This window comes from Chrysochloris asiatica, unplaced genomic scaffold (assembly GCF_000296735.1).
Source record: "Chrysochloris asiatica unplaced genomic scaffold, ChrAsi1.0 scaffold00141, whole genome shotgun sequence".
In the NCBI taxonomy this organism is placed as follows: domain Eukaryota; kingdom Metazoa; phylum Chordata; class Mammalia; order Afrosoricida; family Chrysochloridae; genus Chrysochloris; species Chrysochloris asiatica.
The window spans coordinates 8,507,704-8,529,850 of NW_006408659.1; the positions used below are offsets into that span (position 1 = coordinate 8,507,704).

General features: G+C 44.5%; 1 protein-coding gene across 1 annotated transcript in view; it reads left to right on the forward strand.

The window, feature by feature from the left end:
• The window catches only part of SLC23A2 (solute carrier family 23 (ascorbic acid transporter), member 2), an 80,807-nt gene that overhangs the window by 30,308 nt on the left and 28,352 nt on the right, over positions 1-22,147 (forward strand). Inside the window, exons 3-7 of the mRNA XM_006870411.1 lie at positions 5,438-5,554; positions 9,279-9,436; positions 19,311-19,399; positions 20,429-20,502; positions 21,363-21,544. Coding sequence (XP_006870473.1) covers positions 5,438-5,554; positions 9,279-9,436; positions 19,311-19,399; positions 20,429-20,502; positions 21,363-21,544 — 620 coding nt within the window. The remainder of the gene's footprint in view (positions 1-5,437; positions 5,555-9,278; positions 9,437-19,310; positions 19,400-20,428; positions 20,503-21,362; positions 21,545-22,147) is intronic.

The window sequence follows — 22,147 nt, forward strand, 5'->3', positions numbered from 1 at the left end:
TCTTGCCAGTTTTCCACCTTTGGGAGGTGCAGTCTTATCACTTTCAGAAACCCAAAGGAATAGCACTTCTCTGCCCTACAGAGTTGCTTAAAGTCAAGATCCCTTCCAATGTCAGTGGGTTTGGTTTGGTTTTATCCCATCTTGAATGTGTGCAAAGGTATACGTTTTCAATTAACGAACGACCTTTTCATTTTCATTTTTAAGTAACTTTTTGTTGCGGGTACTAACTATTCTTAAAAAAAGAAAAGTTGTTTTGATTGTATTTGCTTAATAGTCAACAGTCCAAAAATACTTACAGAAAAGGTTTAAAATGTACTCCTTCCATTCTCACCAGATTACTTCTGGTGACTGGAAATCTAGTGTGTATGCTTCATGTATCTTCCATGCATGTGCACACACACACGTATACACTCTTTACTTTAACTTATTTGGTTTTCTCTTATGTATAATTAGGGAGCCATGGTGGTGTCATAGGTTAATCACTAGGCTGTCAAACTAAAGGTCGGTTGTTGAAAACCACCAACCGCTCCAAGGGAAATAGATGAGGCAATTTGTTTCCATAAAGATGTAGTCTCGGAAGCCCTTTGTGGGCAGTTCTTTACCGTATAGGACCACTAGGAGTCAGGATCAGTTGGATAGTGGGGAGTTTGATTTTTCTGGTCTTGAATATAATGTATATCTCACCAGAACAGGAAGTATATCTGAGATTCTTTTTATTTTTAAAAATTAATTTTACTTAATTTCTTCAGTTTAAAAAATAAAACATAAGAAATGGTACCTAGTTAAGTCTTCTCACCCCTGTCTCCTATTCATCTAGTCCCAACCCCCTCCATTAAAAAAAAGATAAAGCAAGTTTGCTGGACGTCTTTCCAGGCACTGTTTGTACATGCACAAGCAAGTTGGAACGTATAGTCTCCTTTCTCATCCTCCTCCTTTCCACAAAGAGTATACATACTGTTTTGCATTTTTTAATTTTTTACCATGTTAAAACATCTGCGCTTTCCCCATCACTGCATAAAGAGATTTCTTCTTTTTATTATTGACTCTTAATAATAATAATATTTTTAAGCTGCCTTGGGGCCTATGGTATGGGTGCATCACAGTTAGCCAGTATCCCACTGATGGGCCTTTTTATTTTGTATCTTTCTTTCTATTATCAGTGCTATAGTGAATGACTTTATACACAGATGCTTTCCACACACTTAAGTGTAACTCTAGAAGAAATCCCTAGGAAGAGAATTGCTTGAGGAAATGGCATGTGCATTTGTGATGTATACAGCTGTTATCAAATTGCCTTCCATCGGGCTTGTATCAGTTTATATTCCAACTTAGAGGTACAAAGGTACCTGTTTCTACTCATATGCAGACAATGTGTTTTAAACTTGAGGAGGAATGATGGTATCACCATAGTTTTTAAAAATGATGTTTAAATTTTTTTACTATGAAATACTTTCATCCTAAAAAGGTCCAAAAAATAGGAGAGAGTTCCCAAATTATATATTAGCATTATGAAAGAAGGTAGGAGAAGTATCCATACGGATATTATGTGCAACTTCATGATGAGCAGTTTGAAATGCTGGAGACAAACTATAATCTATAAACGAAATCTGACCCACCATATATATATATATATTTTTTTTTTTTTGAAAAGCCAGCATAAAGCATTTTTATTGCAGTAATAAAACTTGAAATTCTTATGTGGTACAGAAGAAGGGAGGAGGAGTGGGGCAGCAGCAACTTATCTCACCAAATCACTACACAGGACAGCAAAGGGCTAAGAGGGGGAAGGAAACAGCCAGGAAACCGTTGAGATCAGCAGGGGGAGCTGAGCATCAAAAAACAGGAGATGCTGAAGCTGCGATGACCGGCATCATTTTCTTAGAGAACACTCAAGGATTTGTCATGATGGCTGGGCTTTCGTTGGGTGTTAAGTGTCTACAAACAGCACCTTCAATTTAAACTTTCAACTAAAGTTCTTAAAATTTAGGAAGCGGTGGAGTTTTGATAGTTACGAAAATTACAAAAGTCCTGAAAATCTGTTAGAAAAAGCGTAGGATGGCCAAAAAAAAAAAGGCAAACCAGGCCATAAAGAAGGCTTCAAGAGGTCCATGCTGGCCCATGGTGTTCAACACCACAGTGGAAACCATCTGCTTTCGAAAGGCAGAAGGTTTAAGGGGAAGGTGAGTGGGGCCAGGGGAGGCAAAGGTGCTCCGCTTCCCCACTTCAGTTTGGGGTAGGACTCTGAATTCAACCCAAGGACATTTCTCAACTTGGAAGAAAAAATCATCCCTCAATGCCTCACATCTGCTATGGCTTTGCAGCGCAGCAGCACAAATGTTTAATATATAGTAAAAGTTTCATCCAAAAAAAATAAGATAAAATAAAGTTTCTTGTACCCTCCTCCCACCCCACACCAATCCCTATTCTAAAGTTCGCCCATTGTGCTGTTAATACTGGATCATATGCTTAATTGAAAACCTAGATCCAAAAGACTGAAACTGAATCTTCACCCCAAAGCCAGAACGAAATAAAATGAGTAACTGAGGTGGATGACATATAGTTTAAGTCACCATACATACAAGGAAAAAGGGGAAGAGAAAATGGAGGTGTCAGAAGCAAAGCTGAGGGACAGAACACATTCAGTCAGGGTTGATGTTTATAGAAAGAGTGTAGTTGAACGTCGGGGAAAGCTCCATATGGAGTCACGTGTGCGTGTCTGGAGAAGCCAGATCCCTCTGTGGCAGATCCAAGAACAGGTAGCTAGGGGAGGAGGCCATTCTTGTCATTCCAGTTTTAGAAGCTCCACGTCAAAGATGAGAGTGGCGTTTGGTGGGATGATGCCTGGGTGTCCAGTGGCACCATAGGCATAGTCTGGGGAGATGGTCAGTTTGGCTCTTTGACCCACACTCATCTGGGTAACCCCTTCTTCCCAGCCTCGGATCACCTCTTGCTTGCCTAGCATAAACTTAAAGGGCTTGTTTCTGTCCTGGGAGGAATCAAATTTCTTTCCATCTTCAAGCATCCCCACGTCCACTATATATTTTTATAAATAAAGTTTTATTGGAACACAACCATGTTCATTTTGTGTACATAGTGTTAATGGTTACTTTCATGCTATGATGGCAGAGTTGAGTAGCTGTGCTATGGCTTGTTATTTAAAAAAAAGTTTGCCAATTTCTCCCCTACATAAAATGATTCTGTAGAGGGGTGAAAACCCTCACAAAAGCCTAAAATTGACCCCAGAAATGCTAGACTAGATAAACAACCATAGAAATGATTGGAGATGTTATTAAAGTGTATCAGAAGTCTCCAAGCAGAGAGCCGAGTTTTGAGTTCACTTTAATCCTTGAAGGTCAGGTAATTTGTTTGCTCTGTAGATTATGTCAGACCATCAAATAAGGAGAACTCCTTTAAATGGCATTGTTAAACTATTAATGCAGTTAATGTTGGAATCTTGGTGTTGAAGGTTTTTGTGTTTGCTTCTTCTTTTTTTTTTTTTAAATATTGGAAGTGAATCATATTGTTCAGGCACTTAAAATGGAGTGTGATCCCATCCCCAGTACAGTGACCAGATGTGCATCCCCTCCATGTCAAGGATGGACAATGCAGCATGTGCCAGGCAGGCTTCAGGCTTGATTGATCGCCCTGGCTGCATAGCTCCACCACTCTGCAATTTTAATAAGACTTGCAGACATTTGTGTTATTTCCAAGTGTGTGTATGTCCACATTTGTATGTACCCCTTAAGCCCACCTCACAAAAGGACAGATGCAAAGTGTTTTCTGTCCTTCTGTTTAATAGTGAAAAATGACTTGACATTGTTGTTGTTGTTAAGTGCCATCTAGTTGTTTCCAAATCATAGTGACCCTGTATAGGATTTATGGTGAGCTTGAACCGCCGACCTTGCAGTTCAAGTGACTTTGCAGCCTGGTGCATTAACCCACAGTGCCACACCGTGACAGGTCACTATTTATAGCTTTACTGTTCTGTTTTCAGATCTTTCTAGCTGAACAGAAATTGAATCATCCATTGTATTATAGATTTAATGTCCATCGTTGCTTGTCAGTAAAATGGGCGCCACATAATCAAATTCCTCATGCACACTCATATTTTCCCACTGTTTGTACCAAGACAGTTTGGAAAGACACTTATAATCCTTTTAACCCACTCAGCAGTGCACATCTGTGAATATCCATTGTTTGAATACAAGAAAAATTACTTCTAAAAGGTCAGTTTCAGTCCATGTTTGGATTAGATCAAATGTCAGCCTACATGCTCACCTTTAGACTTGAAGGTAAGGCTGAAATGCGTCACTTATTTATTTAGCAGTATTTGGCAATAAATCCCAGTTCCCTGTACATTTTTTTGGACCAAGTCTTGTCAGACAAAGAGGACAGGAATTGGACTAGTCAGGGTTAAGGGTCAGAATGCCATCATTTTTACCATTTTTGTGGAACATCTTTCAATTTGATTTCCTAATAGTTACTTTTTTTTTTTTTTAAACTAGGTCCAAAAAAATTTTAGAAAGACACAAGTCTTGGATTTTGAGGAAGCGAGAACATATTGGTAGGGTTTTAGAATAAGAGCAGTTCTAAAGCTAAACTGGACATTTGGGATTAGCTTGGATTTGGCTCAGATGCTGAATGAACTAAGTGTTTTTGGTCTTTCTGATGATTTTGGCATGCTCTGAACCTTAAAAAGAAAACCTTTGCTAACAGTGAAGGAAAAAGGAGAAAATAAAAATTGTCACCTGAACTATAAATAAATTTCTGGTCTCTTTTTTTTTTTTAAGGAAAACTTGAGTCATTGTGTTTGTACATTTTTACATTTTGTTCTTTTCCTCAAAATTGTTTTCTGAGCAATAGTGTTTTGGTAGGGTGATGCAGGACCTTATTTTCAGGTGAAAAGCTTTCTTCTTGCAGGGGTAGGTGAGGAGCAGTGCTTTCTTGTGTAGAAGTGGTTAACATTTAATAACACCTCTTACCCAGGCTCTGCTCATGCCAAGCTGTCCTATTGTGACCTCAGCCTCTGGGTATTCCTTTCCACACAGAGAAACTCTGAGCAAGTTGGGTGATTTATAGAGGGGAATTGATGCCAAGGGATACTGAGCAAGTATTCTTCAACATTGCAAGGGTTTAATTGACTCGTGGCAACCCTGTGTGCAGCAGAGTGGAACTGTGCTCCATAGAGTTTGCAATGCCTGATTTTTTTAAGAAGTTGATTGCCGGGTCTTTCTTCTGTGTTGCCTCTGGGTAGATTCAAAACACCAACCTTTTTTAGTTAGCAGCTGAGCCCATGGACCATTTGCACCACCTAGGGACCTCAGAGATATTTAAGGCTTAATTTTACAAGAGAGGGGCAGATAGTGTTCTGTACTGAGCTGTGTTAGCTTCAAACCTCACTTTACTGAACATCTTTTTTTTCTCTCCTCACTCACAGAGCTCTCTTGCAGAGACCCTGGATAGCACTGGCAGTTTAGACCCCCAGAGATCGGACATGATTTACACCATAGAAGATGTTCCTCCTTGGTACTTGTGTATATTCCTGGGGTTACAGGTAAGATGCATGAATAGTCTACCATCAGCAGAGGCTCAGATAGCCCTCTGTTTTATTTAATTCAACTTTGATTTTATTTATTGGAAAGTTTATTCTAAATTGCTCTTTTAAGAATGGTGAATGGGAATTATTAGCATGGTTTTCCAATAGTGGAATGAGGAAAAGAACAAGAAGAGTGGGTTCTTGTAGTCCTGCTCTAGTCAATCAATGAGAGGAGGTTTCAAAAAGTTGATGGATAGTCCCACCCCCTCCACACAAAGAGTTAGATAGGGATGGCCATCTTGAACATTGACTAACCAAAATGGGAGAAGGGATACAAAGGCAAGAAGTGACTGGCTTACAAGCTTTCAAGAGGGAACCTAGATCCACAGGGCGGGGAGGATGGTAGAGTCTCCAGTGAGTAGTTTCTGACCTGTCTAGGAAGGGCAGATGAAAAGAAATGCAGATGGGTCCCTTGGGCAGCAAGGGTGAATAATTGTTACCAGGACTGATTGTAAAGACTGGAAATGTAAAGGTGGACATTTTATAGCAAGGAGGGGAGTGATTAACCTTTCAGTCTAGGAGCAGAGGGCCCTGGGACCATCAATGGAGAAGAGCGGAAAGCGGGACCCCACCCAGAGGAGCAGCGAGGCCTGAGACTGAGACAGAGAGGATGATGTGAAGAGATGGAGTGGCTTGGGGACTAGGGATCTGGAGAGAGAGAGGGGCTGTGTGCTGAGGACCGTGAGGGGAGGGCTGGCAGGATTGCAGGGTGTACCCTTTGGTTGGGTGATGATGCATGGATGGGACGGTAACTAGGGCAATGAGACGATGTATGATAGAATGAATGTAAAATTAATGTTCCCCCATGTAGACGATCACACAATACACAATAAGACATTAAAATAAATAAATAAAATTAAAATTATATATATATATATATATAAGTAAATAAATTAAATGACAGAAAAAAAGTCGATGGAAACAGTCCACTGTTAATTCCATTTAGCCATGAATTTAATGTGTAACATGGGTGGCAGTGAAAGATCCACTCTTGGCCAGTCTGTAGATAGGAGGCCTGTGTTTTTGTTTTGAAAGGAAGGGAACTTAGCTGTGGTGGCAGCTGCTTTCTTGGATGTAGCTGGCAGCGGGAGCAACAAGAGCACCATGGGGAGAGGAGAGAAGAAGGCCACTGAGGTGGGGCCGCTGTGTCTCTGGTACTCTCCATCCCCTTTCTGCAGCCTTCCTCTCTCACTAGGATTAAACTGGGCTTTTAGAGAAAGGGGATGAGGCGATTGACTCTTACCAGGCACACACCTCTGGCTGTATGAAGGCATTGCAGATGCTCAAAGGTAGCTCTTTGCCCAGATGTGGCTTAAACCAGCTGATTCTGTCAGAGGTGGGACTCTACTTGCTGGCAGCTGCTGCTCTTACTGACTTTCCTATCCATAACAGCTCCCACCCCCCGGGTATTAACAGTGCTTGATAACCTGGACTGGAAAGTGTCTAACTGAGATGGAGCAGAGCTTGCAGCAGTGTGGTCTTGCAGGATAGCGGGCCTTTTAGAGATGCATATATTAAAGATGCTTCTGGAAGATGTCTTCTCTGGTCAGATAGGTGGGGGAAATCCTGCTCAGTGTACATTAACTTGTGAGCATCTCTCTGAGAATTCTCTGCTCAACAGGAACGTTCTTTGCCCCAGGAGACACCTGTTTGTGTTGATATCAGTTGGATTTCATGCATTTCAAGCAACAAACATATTTTGGCCAAAATGAAACCATTGGGAAGAGATGTAGCAACTCTGTAGAACTTAAGAACGGAACAATCAGGCTTTAGTGAAGGGAGTCGTGAACTCTAAGGCTCTCCTACAGGGACCACAAGGAACGGGGACAGGGAGGTCCTCAAGGAAAAAGAGGGTTGGGGTTCTTTCTGAACAAATCCCACATCTACTGTTTCCACTTAGCCCTTTCTGATCAGAGTAGATTTCTGTTTGCCAAACAGCCCCAGACCATAGAGAAGGAAGGAAAACTTTTCCTACAATGTAGCAAGTTTGACTTTAATTTCTAGACCTGGAATGTATTTATTTATTTTTTTTTAGTGAGCCAAATTATTTTAAGAATATATAGATATCAAGTTCCACATGAAATGTTGGCAAATCAAACTCTTAAAGAAAAATGCAGTGTGACTGAGTAGGTTTGTTTCAGGCATGCCAGAGCAGTTTGGTGAAATGCAATTGTGTTAACAACTAGAGGAGAAAGGCCACATGATGCAATCAAGTTGAAAAGGCATCTAGGGAAAAAAAAGAAAAGACAGTATTATTTGTAAGAATCTTATGAAGGAACTTCAAAAAGTTTGTGGGAAAATTAGAATGAAAAGAAAATGAATTTTTTCACAAACTTTTTGAAGTTGTCTCGTATAAGTAAAATACGAAATTGCATTGGGTACTTCCTTTGTGCTGGTATAGTTTTACTTGAATTTACAAATCATAATTCGTTAAAATATCATAACCATTGTAAAAGCTGAGGTACTCTTGGTAGCTCCTTTGACAGCTAAGGACACTGAGGCATACAGAAATGAGGCACCTTGAGTATCTTGCATAGGACGAAATTTGGGTTAGACACAGGCAGTCTTAACTCCAGAAATCATCTTTTTAAAAGCTTCTTTTGTGAACTGAGTGCAAGTTTACAGAGAAGATCATCAGTTTTACATTTTACAAACCACACACTTCATTTTGTTTCAAGGATGGCAGTCCCCTCCATGCAACATCTGTTTTCCCACCTTCTGCCCTGTGATTCTTGTTCTTATGCCACCCTCCTCCCCTCCCCTCCCCTCCCTTCTCAACTTTATGCGTAGGTAAACGCTGTCTCTTTGATCATAATGATCTCTTTGGCTGACCATTCCAAGTAAGCATACCTTACTTCTTGTTGTTGTTATGTGCCGTGGAATTGGTTCCGACTCATAATGACCCTGTACAGGGTTTCCCAGGCTGTAAATCTTTATGGGAGCAGAAAACCTCCTCTTTCTCCTGTGGAATAACTGGCAGTTTTGAACTGCCAATCTCCTGAGGTTAGCATCCCGATTCATAACCACTATGCTATCAGAGCTCCTTAAGCAGACCTTACTAGTAGAGCTTATATTTTTTAATAATTATGTTATCCTGTTAACTTAGAGACAGGTGGAAGCTGTCTGAACACTATAACCAGTAACCACTTGCCACCGAGTTGAGTCTGACTCATGGTAACTCCATGTATTTCAAGAGTAGACCCCCCTGCTTCTTAGCGCTTTCAGTGACTGATTGTTTTGCAAGTAGATTGCTGAGCATGTCTTCTGCGGTGCCTCTAAATAGACTTGAACTTGCAATGTTTTGGTTAGTAGCCATGGGTACATTAATGGTTTGCACTACCCCGGGATGCCTAAGCTCACTATAAAGACTGTTAAAATACGCAGTAAAGAGCTTCTTAGATGGTAGGCTCGTTAAGCCTTTTCAACTTAGACTGAGTCTTAGAAGGAATACTGCTTGCTGTGTCTGTATTATCCAGTGCTGTTTTAGAAACTGTGTGTAATAAGGCAGAAGACACGTGCTGGAAGGAAGAAAACCTATCTGAGATCTGATAGAAGTGCATCCCTACAAGGAGCTGCTTCATGTGGGCTGTGTTTTAAAGACAGTGGGGTAGCAAAGTCAGGACGAGCCGACACCAGTGAGGGAGCGTTTGTTTACTCTCCCCATGTCCCCTCTCACCCACAGCACTACCTGACCTGCTTCAGTGGTACAATCGCAGTGCCTTTCCTGCTGGCCGATGCCATGTGTGTGGGCTATGACCAGTGGGCCACCAGCCAGCTCATCGGGACCATCTTCTTCTGTGTGGGAATCACAACCTTGTTGCAGACGACATTTGGATGCAGGTGAGATTGGGGTCCTCAGTTGGGGTACTAAGCCACCATCAGGCATTGAGTAGTCCTCAGCTCAGAGATGCATTTCTTCTGGGGCTGCTGGGAAGGATGTACTGGAGTGTGTATAGGGAGACTCCCAGCGGATTGCTCTCTCTTCCTCTCCCAGGGCTCTTCTCTTGGTGAATGGCACCACCCCTGCCCAGTTAGGCAAGCTGGGCACAGATTTACTCTCCACTCCTCCCGTCTCACAGACTGTGGTGTCGTGTTGCCTCCTCTCTCCAGCCCCCAACCCCACCTGGGTCCTAGTTGGCGACCCTGCCTCCAGGACTCCGTCCTTGGACCCACTGTGTACCCTGCCCCCAGTGCCGTCTTGTTAATAGTCACGTCTTCCCTCGGTATTGACCAGGCCACTCTGGAGATAACGTCTACTTTACACCATGCCTCTGAACAGCTCTCCCCTTCCCTGCAACCACCCTGAGCTGAGTTTGTCCCTGTCCCCCAAGGGTGACTTGCTGCTCCACTGCTGCTTCTGCTTCCCACACTGCAGTGAACGGCTCATCCTTCCCTCCTCTGTGAAGCCTCCTGGACTCTCCTTGATCCCTACGCATGCATCCTGTGTACCTTCGTTTATGACTCTTACCTCCATTTGTCATGATGTGGTTTTGTGTCCCCACCCTGGATCATGCTCCCCCTTGATGTCAGTATTATGACGTACGCCAGTCGGAACTGGCATGGGGCCACATGCACGCTGTATCCGTCTCCTGCCATCTTTCTAGGCAGCCTCTCTCATTACCCCAGAGCTCTGCTCCAGGGCCCAGCCTGCCATGACCGATTGTCCCCAAGGGAAAAACAGCGAAGTCAACCTGAGAGTTCAGCCTCTTGCCCAATTAGAGGCCATCTGAATGAGGGCTTTTCCTTCCTTGTTGGGGGCACAGTCTTTGAAATCATGGGCTATGTTTCTATGAGTCAGAAATCCTCAGGGACCTCAAAAAAGGTTATTAATATTTTGGGGGACAGGAGAGTGCTGGATGAACTTTGAACAGTGTTGGGATGTGTGTTGGCAGTGTAGACAATGCTATGGAGACCTGTGGCCATGGGGGCTGGCAAGCTCCTGGCCCTTGCTAGACTGTCTGCAGTACCACACTCAGTGGGCCTCTAGCTTCAGGATGGAGGAGTGTCCTTGTCCACCAGTTAGGAGACAAGGTTATATTGACCCACCAGGGGAAGGACTTGTCCGAGAGACTTTGCTCACTTCTCAGAGCAAGTCCAGAGCAGATTAAAAAGTATTTGTTGATTGACTCAGGAACCTGCTTTCTGGTAGACAAAACCCATTGGCGAATCTGGGTAATCCTTACAGTTGTGAAAAGTGTCTGATCTGAAGAGGGAAGCAGTATGCGTTGTCTGAGGCTCTGCCTGGTCTCAGGCCATACCTGAACCCAGGGAGTGGAGGCCTACTTGCTTGAGTGTCACATGCCAGGGAGAAATTTTGGACCATTGGCGAGTGCTTTAGGTCACCCATTCAAGACAGTTCGGACCAGGGCCATTCTTCCCGCCTCTTGCTGCATAAGAGCAGTTAAGTTGAGGAAGAGCAGCACAGGGAATTGACACTCCTCATGGGATGGCGCAGGGTCCCGAAATGTAGAGATTCTGCTGCCTTGAATGTGTGATCGTATGTGTGCATGTAAGCTCACCTATGTGAGTCTATGTGCTCTGTGCCCAAGAAGCGTACTGGAAGCAGCTTTCCTGCTCTGGGTCGTGGGAGGAGCTGTTAGAAAAGCAGTGAGGAGCAGTGGGCCCCACCCCTCCTTCTGTCCTCACCACTGTGTAACCATGTGTTGAATTGTAAGTCAGGAGGCAGGGCCACACCTCATAATCAGACCAGTGCACATGCACTGCTGGGGGAGCTTCTCAGGATGAGGTGGAAGCTAAGGGGCTTTGGTGTGTGGGTTTTCTACAGTTTTCCAGATAATGGGGAGTGGTGGCCATACTTTTAACCTGGGAAAAAGTGATAACAGCAGCTGGTCCTGGGGAGAAAGGTGAGGCTCTCTCAAAGGTACACATAATTGACAACCTTGGAAACCCTATACTGGGTTGCTAGGAGTCAGAATCGACTCAGTGGCAGTGGGTTGTGTTGTGTTCTTTTTCAACCCCACACCTGTTTACTGAATCTTCTGCGTTTCAAGTGCCAGGTGAGACCTGACATGGTGGTGCACAGGATGAATTGAGCACATGCTGTGCAGTGTAGAGGGCAGAGCCCAGAGTCATCAGGTTGCCACATAGGTGTCCTGCTGGGCACTCGAGTGGCAGTCATGGAGGAGATAGCCGGTTTCTTCGTTCTGGCTGATTCAGGGTGTTGGACACAGCCACCTCTCGGCCTTGTTCCGGCCATTGGTACAAAGCCTTTATAATCCTGTGGGTCAGGGTGGGTTAGTTTCAGCGCCTCCTGACCCTGATGCTGCACAGCTATCATCCCTGAGTAGCCACACCTGAGTGCACAGCGTCCTACCTGATGCACCACCTTGACTGCCTTTCCACGGGGGGCCTCCATGCCTCCCAGGCTCCCTGCCAAGAGCCACATGACCTTGGATCTCCTCTAGGATCTTGATGCTGACTTTCACAGGGGGGGTGGCCCCTCCCTAAGGCACATCTCTGGCCACTCAGAGGCTGCTGAATGTACACAGAGCCCCTGTGCTAAGGAAAGGTAGAGTTTTAGCCAGGAGAACCCTCCTAGCCTGGTTCACATGACTGGTCTCTCTCAGTAGATGGTCTACTCCTGACCATGAAAGAGCACTGACATCTTCTACCTGTAAGGGAACCTCGTCTATACCATGTGCTCACCAAGTACACACACCTCAGATTCAAACCTCAGGGCATAGCTCACAACAGCTGACAATACCTAGAAGAACAGAGGGTGCAGAGATTAGGGTTTGTGGGAGGCAGTGGGATTTTTCCTTGGATTCTATTTCTACATATGTAATTTGTGTATTGGGTGGATGTGTAGTTGTGGGGTTACGTTTGAATCACTTTAAAGTTGCAGCTATACATACTTTGCTAGAAACAGAGACCTCTATAGGGTCGACGGCAGTGGGTTCAGGAATGAAGACGGCCTCTTGGGTCACCACAGTGCCATTTATCACCCCTCATAAAACGAGCAGTCATTTCCCGATCAGTCCAGAGTCAGTTGCCCTGATTGTCTCTAAATGTCTATGGCTCCCTGCCCACCCTGTCCCTGAACCAGGTTCTATCCAATCAACTTAATGAATGCATGAAGGGGGTGCACTGATTTGTTGTGTATCTCTGCTCTCTGAGTGATAAGCAGGCCCTACTCTTCTCCCCAGATCATTGCCTTTTAAAGAGCATAGGACCATTGTTGAGGGCCCGACAGCCTGGATTTTTCTGATTGTCCTTACAGTGTTACTTCATTAGTTCCACACCCCTCTTTTTGTGCTGTTAAGTGGGAGACAGGGACGGGCGTGCTGGATTCAGGTGAACGTTTTTGCCAGATTTCCTGTGTAGGGGATGTTGAGTCACTCACATTCAGTGTGGCAACTTTTGAAGGGTGTTGTTTTAGTTTCTTTCCAAATAAGAATACCACTGCCCTTTTTAATGAAAGGATTCTTAAATAGCACCTGAAAATGCTAGGCCAGGGAGATTCCAAAGGTCATGGCCCTGACCGAGAAAGTACTGGGCTCACAGATGGCGGCAGCTCCCTTTGCGCATGTCCTACCTGTGTGCCAGCCCCACTTGGTTGTCTCTGAAGTAGGAGTAAGAGTGACATTGCTGGTGCAGGTCTAATGAGCTACAGCCCATGCTTGCTAATGTTAGCAGCATGGTTTTCATGACATTGAACCTGGGAAGAGGAAAGGGTAGAGAAGGAGGTATGTAGCTTCTGGTAAAGCAGAGAGGTAGTCACAGCTGATTAAGAAGGCCAGCAGACAGCATTCCCGTGATGAGCAGGGACTGGTGTGCTGACCTCTAGAAAATGGCAAGGACACCTCTTCCAACTCCTGCCTGCTAGCTGAGCGCATTCACCAGGACTGGGGCTGCCTGAATTCACACCTTGAGTTCTAGCTCTTCTGGGTCGTCTTTCCCTTCAGCTAATACTGTTGTAGTTAAGTGCCATCGAGTCAGTTCTGACCCATAGCAACCCTGCATAGGGTTTCCAAGGAGTGGCTAGTGAGCTTGAACCACCAACCTTGTGGTTCAAACTGACTTTGCAGTCCTGAGCATTAACCCACAGCGCCACACCAAGGGGCTTCAAAAGGCTTGTGGGAAAATGCTATTTTCAATTCCATTTTTCCACAAACTTTTTGAAGCCCCTGGTATTTCTGATGCTTCAGGAGACTAGGAGATGGCTGTGTCTTCCGGTAAAGTGGCTTCATGAACTAACTCTGCACCTTGTCCCTCTGAGGGTCAGAGACTACTTTGTCCCACATTCCTCACAGGTTCTGAATTGTTCATTCTCTCCCTCAGGCCCCCACTGCCCCCACCTACCCCACCCCACCCCATTTTTTCCCCTTTGTATGCGTGTAATTGTCCTCACAAAGATTCTAATGTATGGAACACTAGTGCCTTGTTGTTAAATGGCATACAGTTGCTTCCTGAGGCTGTGCATCTTTGCAGGAGCAGAAAACCTCACATTCCTTCTGTGGAGCAGCTGGTGGGCTAGAACTGCTGACCTGTGGTTCACAGTCCAGTGTTTATTGTACAGAGCCACTACGTGGTGGTGGTGGTTTGCACCCATTCTCTCAAGTTTTTCTTGGACACGTTTATTTTTTACACACTCTTAATGACATACTCAGTCATGATGCTGTTGTTCAAGTCTGTTTCGACCCACAGCAACCCTGTACAGTCTTTCCAAGGAACCACTGGTAAACTTGAATCCCCAACCTTGTGGTTCAAACCAACTTTGGTATCTAGTGCATTAAACCGCAGTCATGGCATTGTTGTTGTTGTTAAGTGCCTTTGAGTCGGTTACGACCCATAGCGACCCTGTATAGGGTTTCCGAGGAGCAGTTCAAATGTCTTTGCAGTCTGATGCATTAACCCACAGCGTCACACCAGGACTCCAGCCATGGCATTAGAACCCCTCAAAGACAAAGCAGCTCTAGGTTTTTTAGAAATACTTGTTTATTTCGCAGTGAAATATTCTATATCAACTTTGATCAATTTCTTGTCAGATGAAGGAAGCCAGGCAATCTGCACTTAGGAATTTTCATGAATTTTGATGATTTTGGTTTTGGTATATTCCTTTTGATTAAAAGGTTTAATTCCAGACAGAAAACGTTTTGCACCTTTCATAGAACCTTTTAAACGTGTCAAGTCCTTCTACCTGATGGCCTCTGGGTTTGGGGGAGTGTATGGCTTTATCGTGGAAATTCATACAGATTTTCACTTTGCTATTGAGTCTTTTAACCTGGAATATAACCCTTTCCCACATCTGTAGTTAAAATTGACTTGCCACAAAGACTTAATTCTCTCATTTCTAGTCTAAAGTAAGACTCAATTCAAAGAGTAATGTGTACCACAGAGGACTTCGTTGCGTAATCTATCAACTATTAAAAAACAAAACAAAACAAAAAAACTCTTGAAAAATTCTTTTGTGAATTGAATGAAGGCTTACAGAGCAGATCATCAGTTTTACATTCAACAAATCGTATACTTTGTTTCATTTCAAACCCCTCAATGTAAAAATCACTGATCCTACTTTTTTCCAGTATTCCTTGTATTCTTTCATGCTTTTCCCCCCACCCTTCTGAACTTTGTCCTTAAGTAAATGCTGTCCTTTTGATCTCAAATGATAGCCCATTCCATGGTGAGCATACCTCACTCGTGTTGCTGCCACCCTATACATGTATCCTACTGCTTGACTGAGAATTGAGCCACGGGAGTGAGTACCTGAAGGCTAGCCTGTCACCTTTGACACAGTGCCTTTCTAAAGATCAATAAGCATTTTACTCCTTTAATGTCAGTATGGCGTAGAAAGTACAGGTATGAGGAACACATCGGGCATCACAACAATAAGGAAGACGAGTCTCAAAAGATGAATAATACATAGCACCTTCAGTTCATTCTTCTCTGAGCCCATTGATGCAAATCATTGGTGTTGGGGACTCCGTTCCTGTTGAGAGAGTCCTGAGAGCAGCCGGTCACTGCAGGCAGTATGCTAGCATTGCCAATGGCTCATGGCTACGTAGGAAGCCCACAGAACACGATCTAGGCTGGCAGGTCATCTGTGCTGACCCCAGAGGAAGAGTGGGAGTCATTGTGGCAAAGACTACAAACTCCACAGTCTACAGTCTTTTATGGTTGGGTGACTTCAAGACTGATAGTAGCTTTGGAATCAAGGTCACCTTTTCCTGGTTCCCCCAAAGTGGTCCTTTCAAAGCCAGTTCCTTACTAGTTGCCCTTTTGCCTATAGGAAGCATGCTTCTGGTCCTTGTTCACCTTCTGCACCATGCCCTGTGTCCCTACACTATGGGACCTGCAGTTCTAGCCATCCTCAGTGTGTCGTTTTCTTTCTCCTTGGAACCCATGTACCACGTGCATACACGGTGGGGTGCTTTTCACCCTTTTGGTGTTGTTGAGTACCATCCAGTGGGTTCTGACGCCTGGTGACCCTGCATAGAGTTTCCAAGGAGCAACTGGTGAGTTTGAACCACCGACCTTGCAGTGGTTCAGACTGACTTTGTGGTCGAGTGTTTATCCTGCAGCACCATACCAGGTCGCACCCTTTAAGACTAGCTTAAGTGACTGCCCCCCAGAGTGCTCTCTACATCACAGGATTAGTGTCTGCTTCATGCATCAGAAATCTCTCAGGAGCTCAGGGGTAATATTTTTCATCTTGGTGTCTGCTTACATTTGTGGCTGTGGTAAGCAGATACCCAAGAAATGTTTATTGCATGCTGAAAATGATAACTCCTTTCAACTAGTTCAGGGGTTGTCATTTTTGGGGTGCCTCCGCCTCACCTGGAAGTGATTATTCATAATGCAGATTTAGGGACATCACCATAGATTCTGGTTAACTAGGACTGGGTGAGATGCAGAAAAGTCTTTATTGGCAACTTGAGGAATGACTTGCAGAAATCATAACTGGAAAGTCTTGAATGGTAGGGGAACGCTTTACAGAGTCACTAGAAGGTGATCCTGAAGGACTTCCTGGAAGGGTGACATTTTCTCTGTGCCTTGGATGATGGCAGTAATGACACTACTGGACTCTTGGTGTGGTGCTGTAGAATCAGCACTGGCGTGCAAACCACAGTGTCGGCAGTTCAGACCCACCAGCTACTTCTCAAAAAACCCTCTACAGAGTTGCTATGAGTCGGAACTGACTCTATGGCACTTTACAACAACAGTGACATTATTGCGTTGTGGCTCTGTACAGTGAAGTGGACTCCGAACCACAAGGTCCAGGGTTTTCAGTCCATCAGCCATTCCGTGGGAGAAAGATCAGGCTTTCTGCTCCATCGATTTAAAGCCTTGGAAATCCTATATGGTTTGCTGTGAGTTGGAACCAATTTAATGACACTTAACAATAATTAGTGATAATATTAAGAGTTCTCATGTGACAATTGTTTCAAGACTGCTCACTTCTGCTGAGGCGTAGCATGAAAACAGCCATAGACAATATGCAAATAAATGAGATTGTTGTGTCCCGATAAAGCTTCATATACAAAAATAGGCAGCCAGATTCGGCTCATGGACCAGTTTGCCAACCCCTCGTGTAAATGAAGGTGTAGTTTAATTTGTTTCCTTTCTAGATGTTAGTAATAAAATTTAAAAATAGAGGAGACCAGTTTTGTTTACTCTGGAAGACCCACATGCCTGTGGTTTGAATGGGCACATCTTTCAAGTGAGTGTTAAAGCCATGTGAGGCACTGTGGGTGTTGTGCTGTGGAAACGGAAGAGCCATAGAGTTGGGAAGACCTGAAAAAGCCCATTACCGTCACTGTGGGCTCTCAAGTGCTTTATCACCTACCCTCCTTTCCTCAGGAAAAGTTACCTCTGTGATTCTGATAAAGGCAGTTTCTCAGTTCAAGTGTTTTTAAACATACGATTTGCAAGGGTGGTGTAAGACCAGACATCATTTCCTCCTGTTGTATGCAGATAGGGTCACTATGAGATGGAACTGACAACACACTCTTGTCACAACTTACCCTAAAAATCATTCAGTCGAGCCAGCTATGGAGACCACACTTGGTGCTGGAGAATTTCAGCTTGTGGCAGGTGGTTGTGCAATGCTGACTCTGATCACGTGGTGCCAGCAGGTGCAGCTCTCCCAGGTCACCTTGGGGGACAGGGGTCCCTTCTGTTACTACCCACTTTGAGAGACCCCAGAGCCCCAGTGTCCAGAAAGGGAATAGGCTTATTTGTATCAGAGTTCTAAGCACCTAGGGGGAATATTCATGTCAGCAGGTGCGGAGCCCAGAGCCACCTTCTTTCTCTTTCCACATCCAGTGAGTCATCTAGGCAGCGATATTCTGAGGGAAAAGACCTCTAAATACAAACAGAATTACCCTACATGGGCCTGGGAGACATTGCTTGAACTGTAGTAACACAGACATGATTTTGGACCATTGAGGTGTGCTGAGCTCCCTTTACCCTTCCAGTCCATTCAGGAAGATTGTGTTAAAGGAGTTTTTGTGTGGGTTTTCCCTTTGATGTACAGTCCCACTCGAGGTGCCCTCCACTTTCACTTATGATGGTACCCGTGCATGCTCTAGGCCCCTGGGGCAGGTTCATGGTGGTTAATACAGGCCCTGCCCTTTGAAATGGTCATCAGTGGTGCATCTGCTTGGTACTGTGTGGCCTGCATTCCCCACCCCACCCCACACTCCTGATGGATTGGTTTACATAATTAGAATGGACAGGGAAGTGTTCTTAACAGACAAGCGCCTGGCTCTTGTCTGGCTCAGAATGACCTGTGCAGGTGCTAAACCTGAAATGTGACTGGTTGTCCTCCTGTCCAGTTCTGTTTCACTGCAGGCAGGACTGCTGCCTAAGAGCTCAGAGGGGAGGGTGCCAGGTTCCCATCCCATTGGCCAAGGTTGTTTGGGGTGTCTGGACACCTGGGAGCTCCCAGCACATTATTTCTAAGGCATTCTTACCTTAGAAATAATGTCAAAAACAGTGATTAGGTTCACATGCTAGGCCATAAAGCTAACTTAACACAGCAATAGCCGAGATGCTGTGAATTTCCAATAAAGAATGGCAAAGCCTTTACATTTGGCTAACAAAAGTATTCATAAAGTCAACATGCAATACTTAAAATGGCAACTTTGAGGCATTTGAGGGTTGGAGCATTTGCAAGCTTTCTGGACCCTTTTCTATAATAAATATGTGAGAGCACCTCTGAATATGTGTTGTATAATCAAAGGAAATATTTGTTGTAGCTACTGCACTGAGTGACTCCCAGCCTGCCTTTTCCTCAGTAGACACAGACCGACCCTCTGTGGTGAGGGCCAACTGTGATGTTTTGTGCTTTTTTTCTTTGTTAAACCAATAAGAATTTGGAAGGGAAAAGGAGGCAGGAGGTAAAACAGGTGATCACACTGATATTTAATAATGAAGTGCAAACTCCACAGGAAAGAGAGGCGCCTGAACGCTCGACGTGTCCCACATGGAAGTGGCAAGGGCTGGTGTTGGGGTATCGGCATTGATCACAGAGTTTTCCGGGGCCCACCCAAAGTGGCCTGGGAGGAGAGCAGCAGGGGGATTCCCCAAAGCCAGTGGGTGGCTGCTCAGTGCAGGTGGGCTCTCCCCCAGGTGGGCCTGCATTAATTCATGTGCTCTGTATCGATGCCAAAGACTGTTAAGCTGTCAAAATAGTGAACTACCTCGGTAGTTCCCGATGCCGTGATCATGGTTTTGGTCTCGTTTCTTTTAGGTTACCCCTGTTTCAGGCCAGTGCTTTTGCATTTTTGGCCCCTGCTCGAGCCATCCTGTCTTTAGATAAATGGAAATGTAACACCACAGGTAACTGCAGCTATTTCCACATATGTCGTTGGGGTCCTTCCATTTAGGTGATTAAAGGGAGGCTGGACATGCCACTTTCGGCAGTGTTAAATCCTTTCTGGAGTTAAGCACAGAAGACATAAATCCACAAACAGCTTAGAGCTCTCCAGCCTATGGATACTCAACTTCCTTTGTCTCTCTCCCCCACTGCCACCACTGGTTCAACTTGTTCATTTCTAGCCCTAGACCTAAGTAAGCCCCAGAATGGCCCTCGTTTCTCTATGCTAATGAAATTGGAAAATAAAGGAGTAGACTAGAAAGGCATTTGTGCTTTATTTTTCCTGCCTCTTTTCTTCCAGTGGATTATATGATTCACCAGTAATCACTCTCTTTGCTGCATCAGCATCCCTTCTCTGAAACAGCTTTGCTTTTTAAGGATCTGGCTACTTTGGTTTCCTGCAAATGACTTCCATCTTCCCTGCCCGCCCCTTAGTTTTGCAAAGATCCTTAAGTTATATTCCAAAGAGGTCAGAAAAAGATAGGGGATTTGAGAAAATCAAGAGGCCAACTTGTTGTGCTCTCAATTTTTAGGTTTCTAGGAGCAAAGATTTCCAGCCTTCATTTCCTTCCTCGCTCCTAGGATTAGCTTGGTGATCATTTACTTGACTTAGGAACTGGAAAAGGCCCTTTGCTTTTATCAAGGTTTTTAAAGCCTCAGCCCAGGAAACCTAGCTGTAGGGCATTTCAGTTAGTTGCTCGCTGAGTGAGGTTGGTTTTTTGTGTGTGAGGCGGGTAGGAGTAAAGTGTTATCAGCGTTTCAGTCAGCTCCTGACAAACTGAGAGCTCTCTCGCGGTTGATGAAGACATTTGATTAAGGTAGTGCTCAGTATGGTAAGGCATACTGTTGTAACTTGACTTTTAGGGATGGGGATTTCTACACACATACTTAAAACAGGGAGGAGATTCTGGTGTGAAGGGTAAAAATGTATATGTCCTGTGAAGGATGAGGGCTGCTCCAAGAACATTTCTGTTTTTGTTTTTGTTTTCAAGATGTGTCCGTCGCCAATGGAACCGCAGAACTGTTGATGCACACTGAGCATGTCTGGTACCCCCGGATCCGAGAGGTAAATGCTGAGCATTGGCCTCCTTGGGGCTGCTCTTTGCTTCTTTTCAGCTTCAGTGTTGGTGAGAATCTCTGTAGGGTTTCTGGGACTACAAATGTTTTATGGGAAAAGACAGTCTCATTTTTTTCTCTCAGAGAAGTAGTTGGTGGTTTTGAACTATCAACCTTATGGCTAGCAGCTCTATGCCTAACTTACAGAGCCACAAGTCTCCTCAGTTTTACTCATGTAACCCCCTCATACTCACTACAAAATGGAGCATTTGCTACCAGTTTCTCACCTTTTCCTCCTCTGCACCCACAGACCTGCCCACTCCCCCTCCACTCCTGAGCCACAGGACAAAGAGCGATGGAGACTATTGGCAGGCAACAGAATTGTTCACTCTGGGGTTGGCATCTGCTTTTATCTGTGGAAGGTGTTGATGTTATCTGTTAAAGTACACTGGAGCAAAACAATTCACCCATGTCTTCCAAAACTTACAAGAAACATTCCTCTTGAACTTTTGTCAGTAACATTATCTCTCAAATGCCCTGTAGGCGTGCATGCTTTAAAGCCCAAACCCTCCAAACAGCAGTGTTTTTCTAGGGCGAGTTCTGAAATGTTATGTTTTTTTAAAACGGGAATTATATATTGTACCTGGATCATTTCTGTTGGCGAGAAAGGCAAGTAGGCTTTGTGTTCAGTTCCCATTTCTGTGATACGTCACTCACTGAAATCTCTTGTGGGGCTCCAGGGAGCTTTCTAGCAGGAGTTGATATGTCTGTTAATATGATGGCTGACTGCTTTGCAGGATTACCACTTGTGGTTGGAGTGTTTTGTGTACAGACAGCTTGCCCTCACATTTCTGCCATGTCTTGTTCCAGATCCAAGGGGCCATCATCATGTCCTCCTTGATAGAGGTGGTCATTGGTTTCCTAGGCCTGCCCGGGGCTCTGCTGAAGTACATTGGGCCGCTGACCATCACACCTACGGTAGCCCTCATCGGCCTCTCGGGTTTCCAGGCAGCGGGAGAGCGAGCAGGGAAGCACTGGGGCATCGCCATGCTGTGAGTTTCCCACACCTACTAGTCAAGCCTTTTGTTTTTATCGATTATTGAAAAACAGTATTAGAGGAAATCCAATAGGAAGTGGAAATCCAAACCTTCAGTGGGAACGTTTCTCCTCAGTTTTATAGAATAAGAAAAAGGAATATTGTTTTTGTTAAGTGCCAACCGTGTCAGTTCTGACCCATAGCGATGCTGAATAGGGTTTCCGAGGAGCAGCTGGTGAGCATGAACCATTGTTGTTGTTAGGTGCCATCAAGTTGGTACTGACTCATAGCTAACCCTATGCACAACAGAACGAAATACTACCAGGTCCTGTGCCAACCTCACAATCGTTGCTGTGCTTGAGCCCGTCGCTGCTTCCACCATACCAAAATCCATCTCATTGTGAGTCTTCCTTTATTTCTCCGACCCTCCACCTTACCAGACATGATATCCTTCTCCAGTGACCTGTCTCTCCTGTTAATATTTCCAAAGTATGAGAGACAAAGTCTGGCCATCCTGGCCTTCAAGGAGCACTCTGGCTGTACATCTAGCACAGATTGGTTTGTTCTTTTGGTAGTTCATTGTACTTTCAATATTCTCCTCCAACATCATAACAAATGC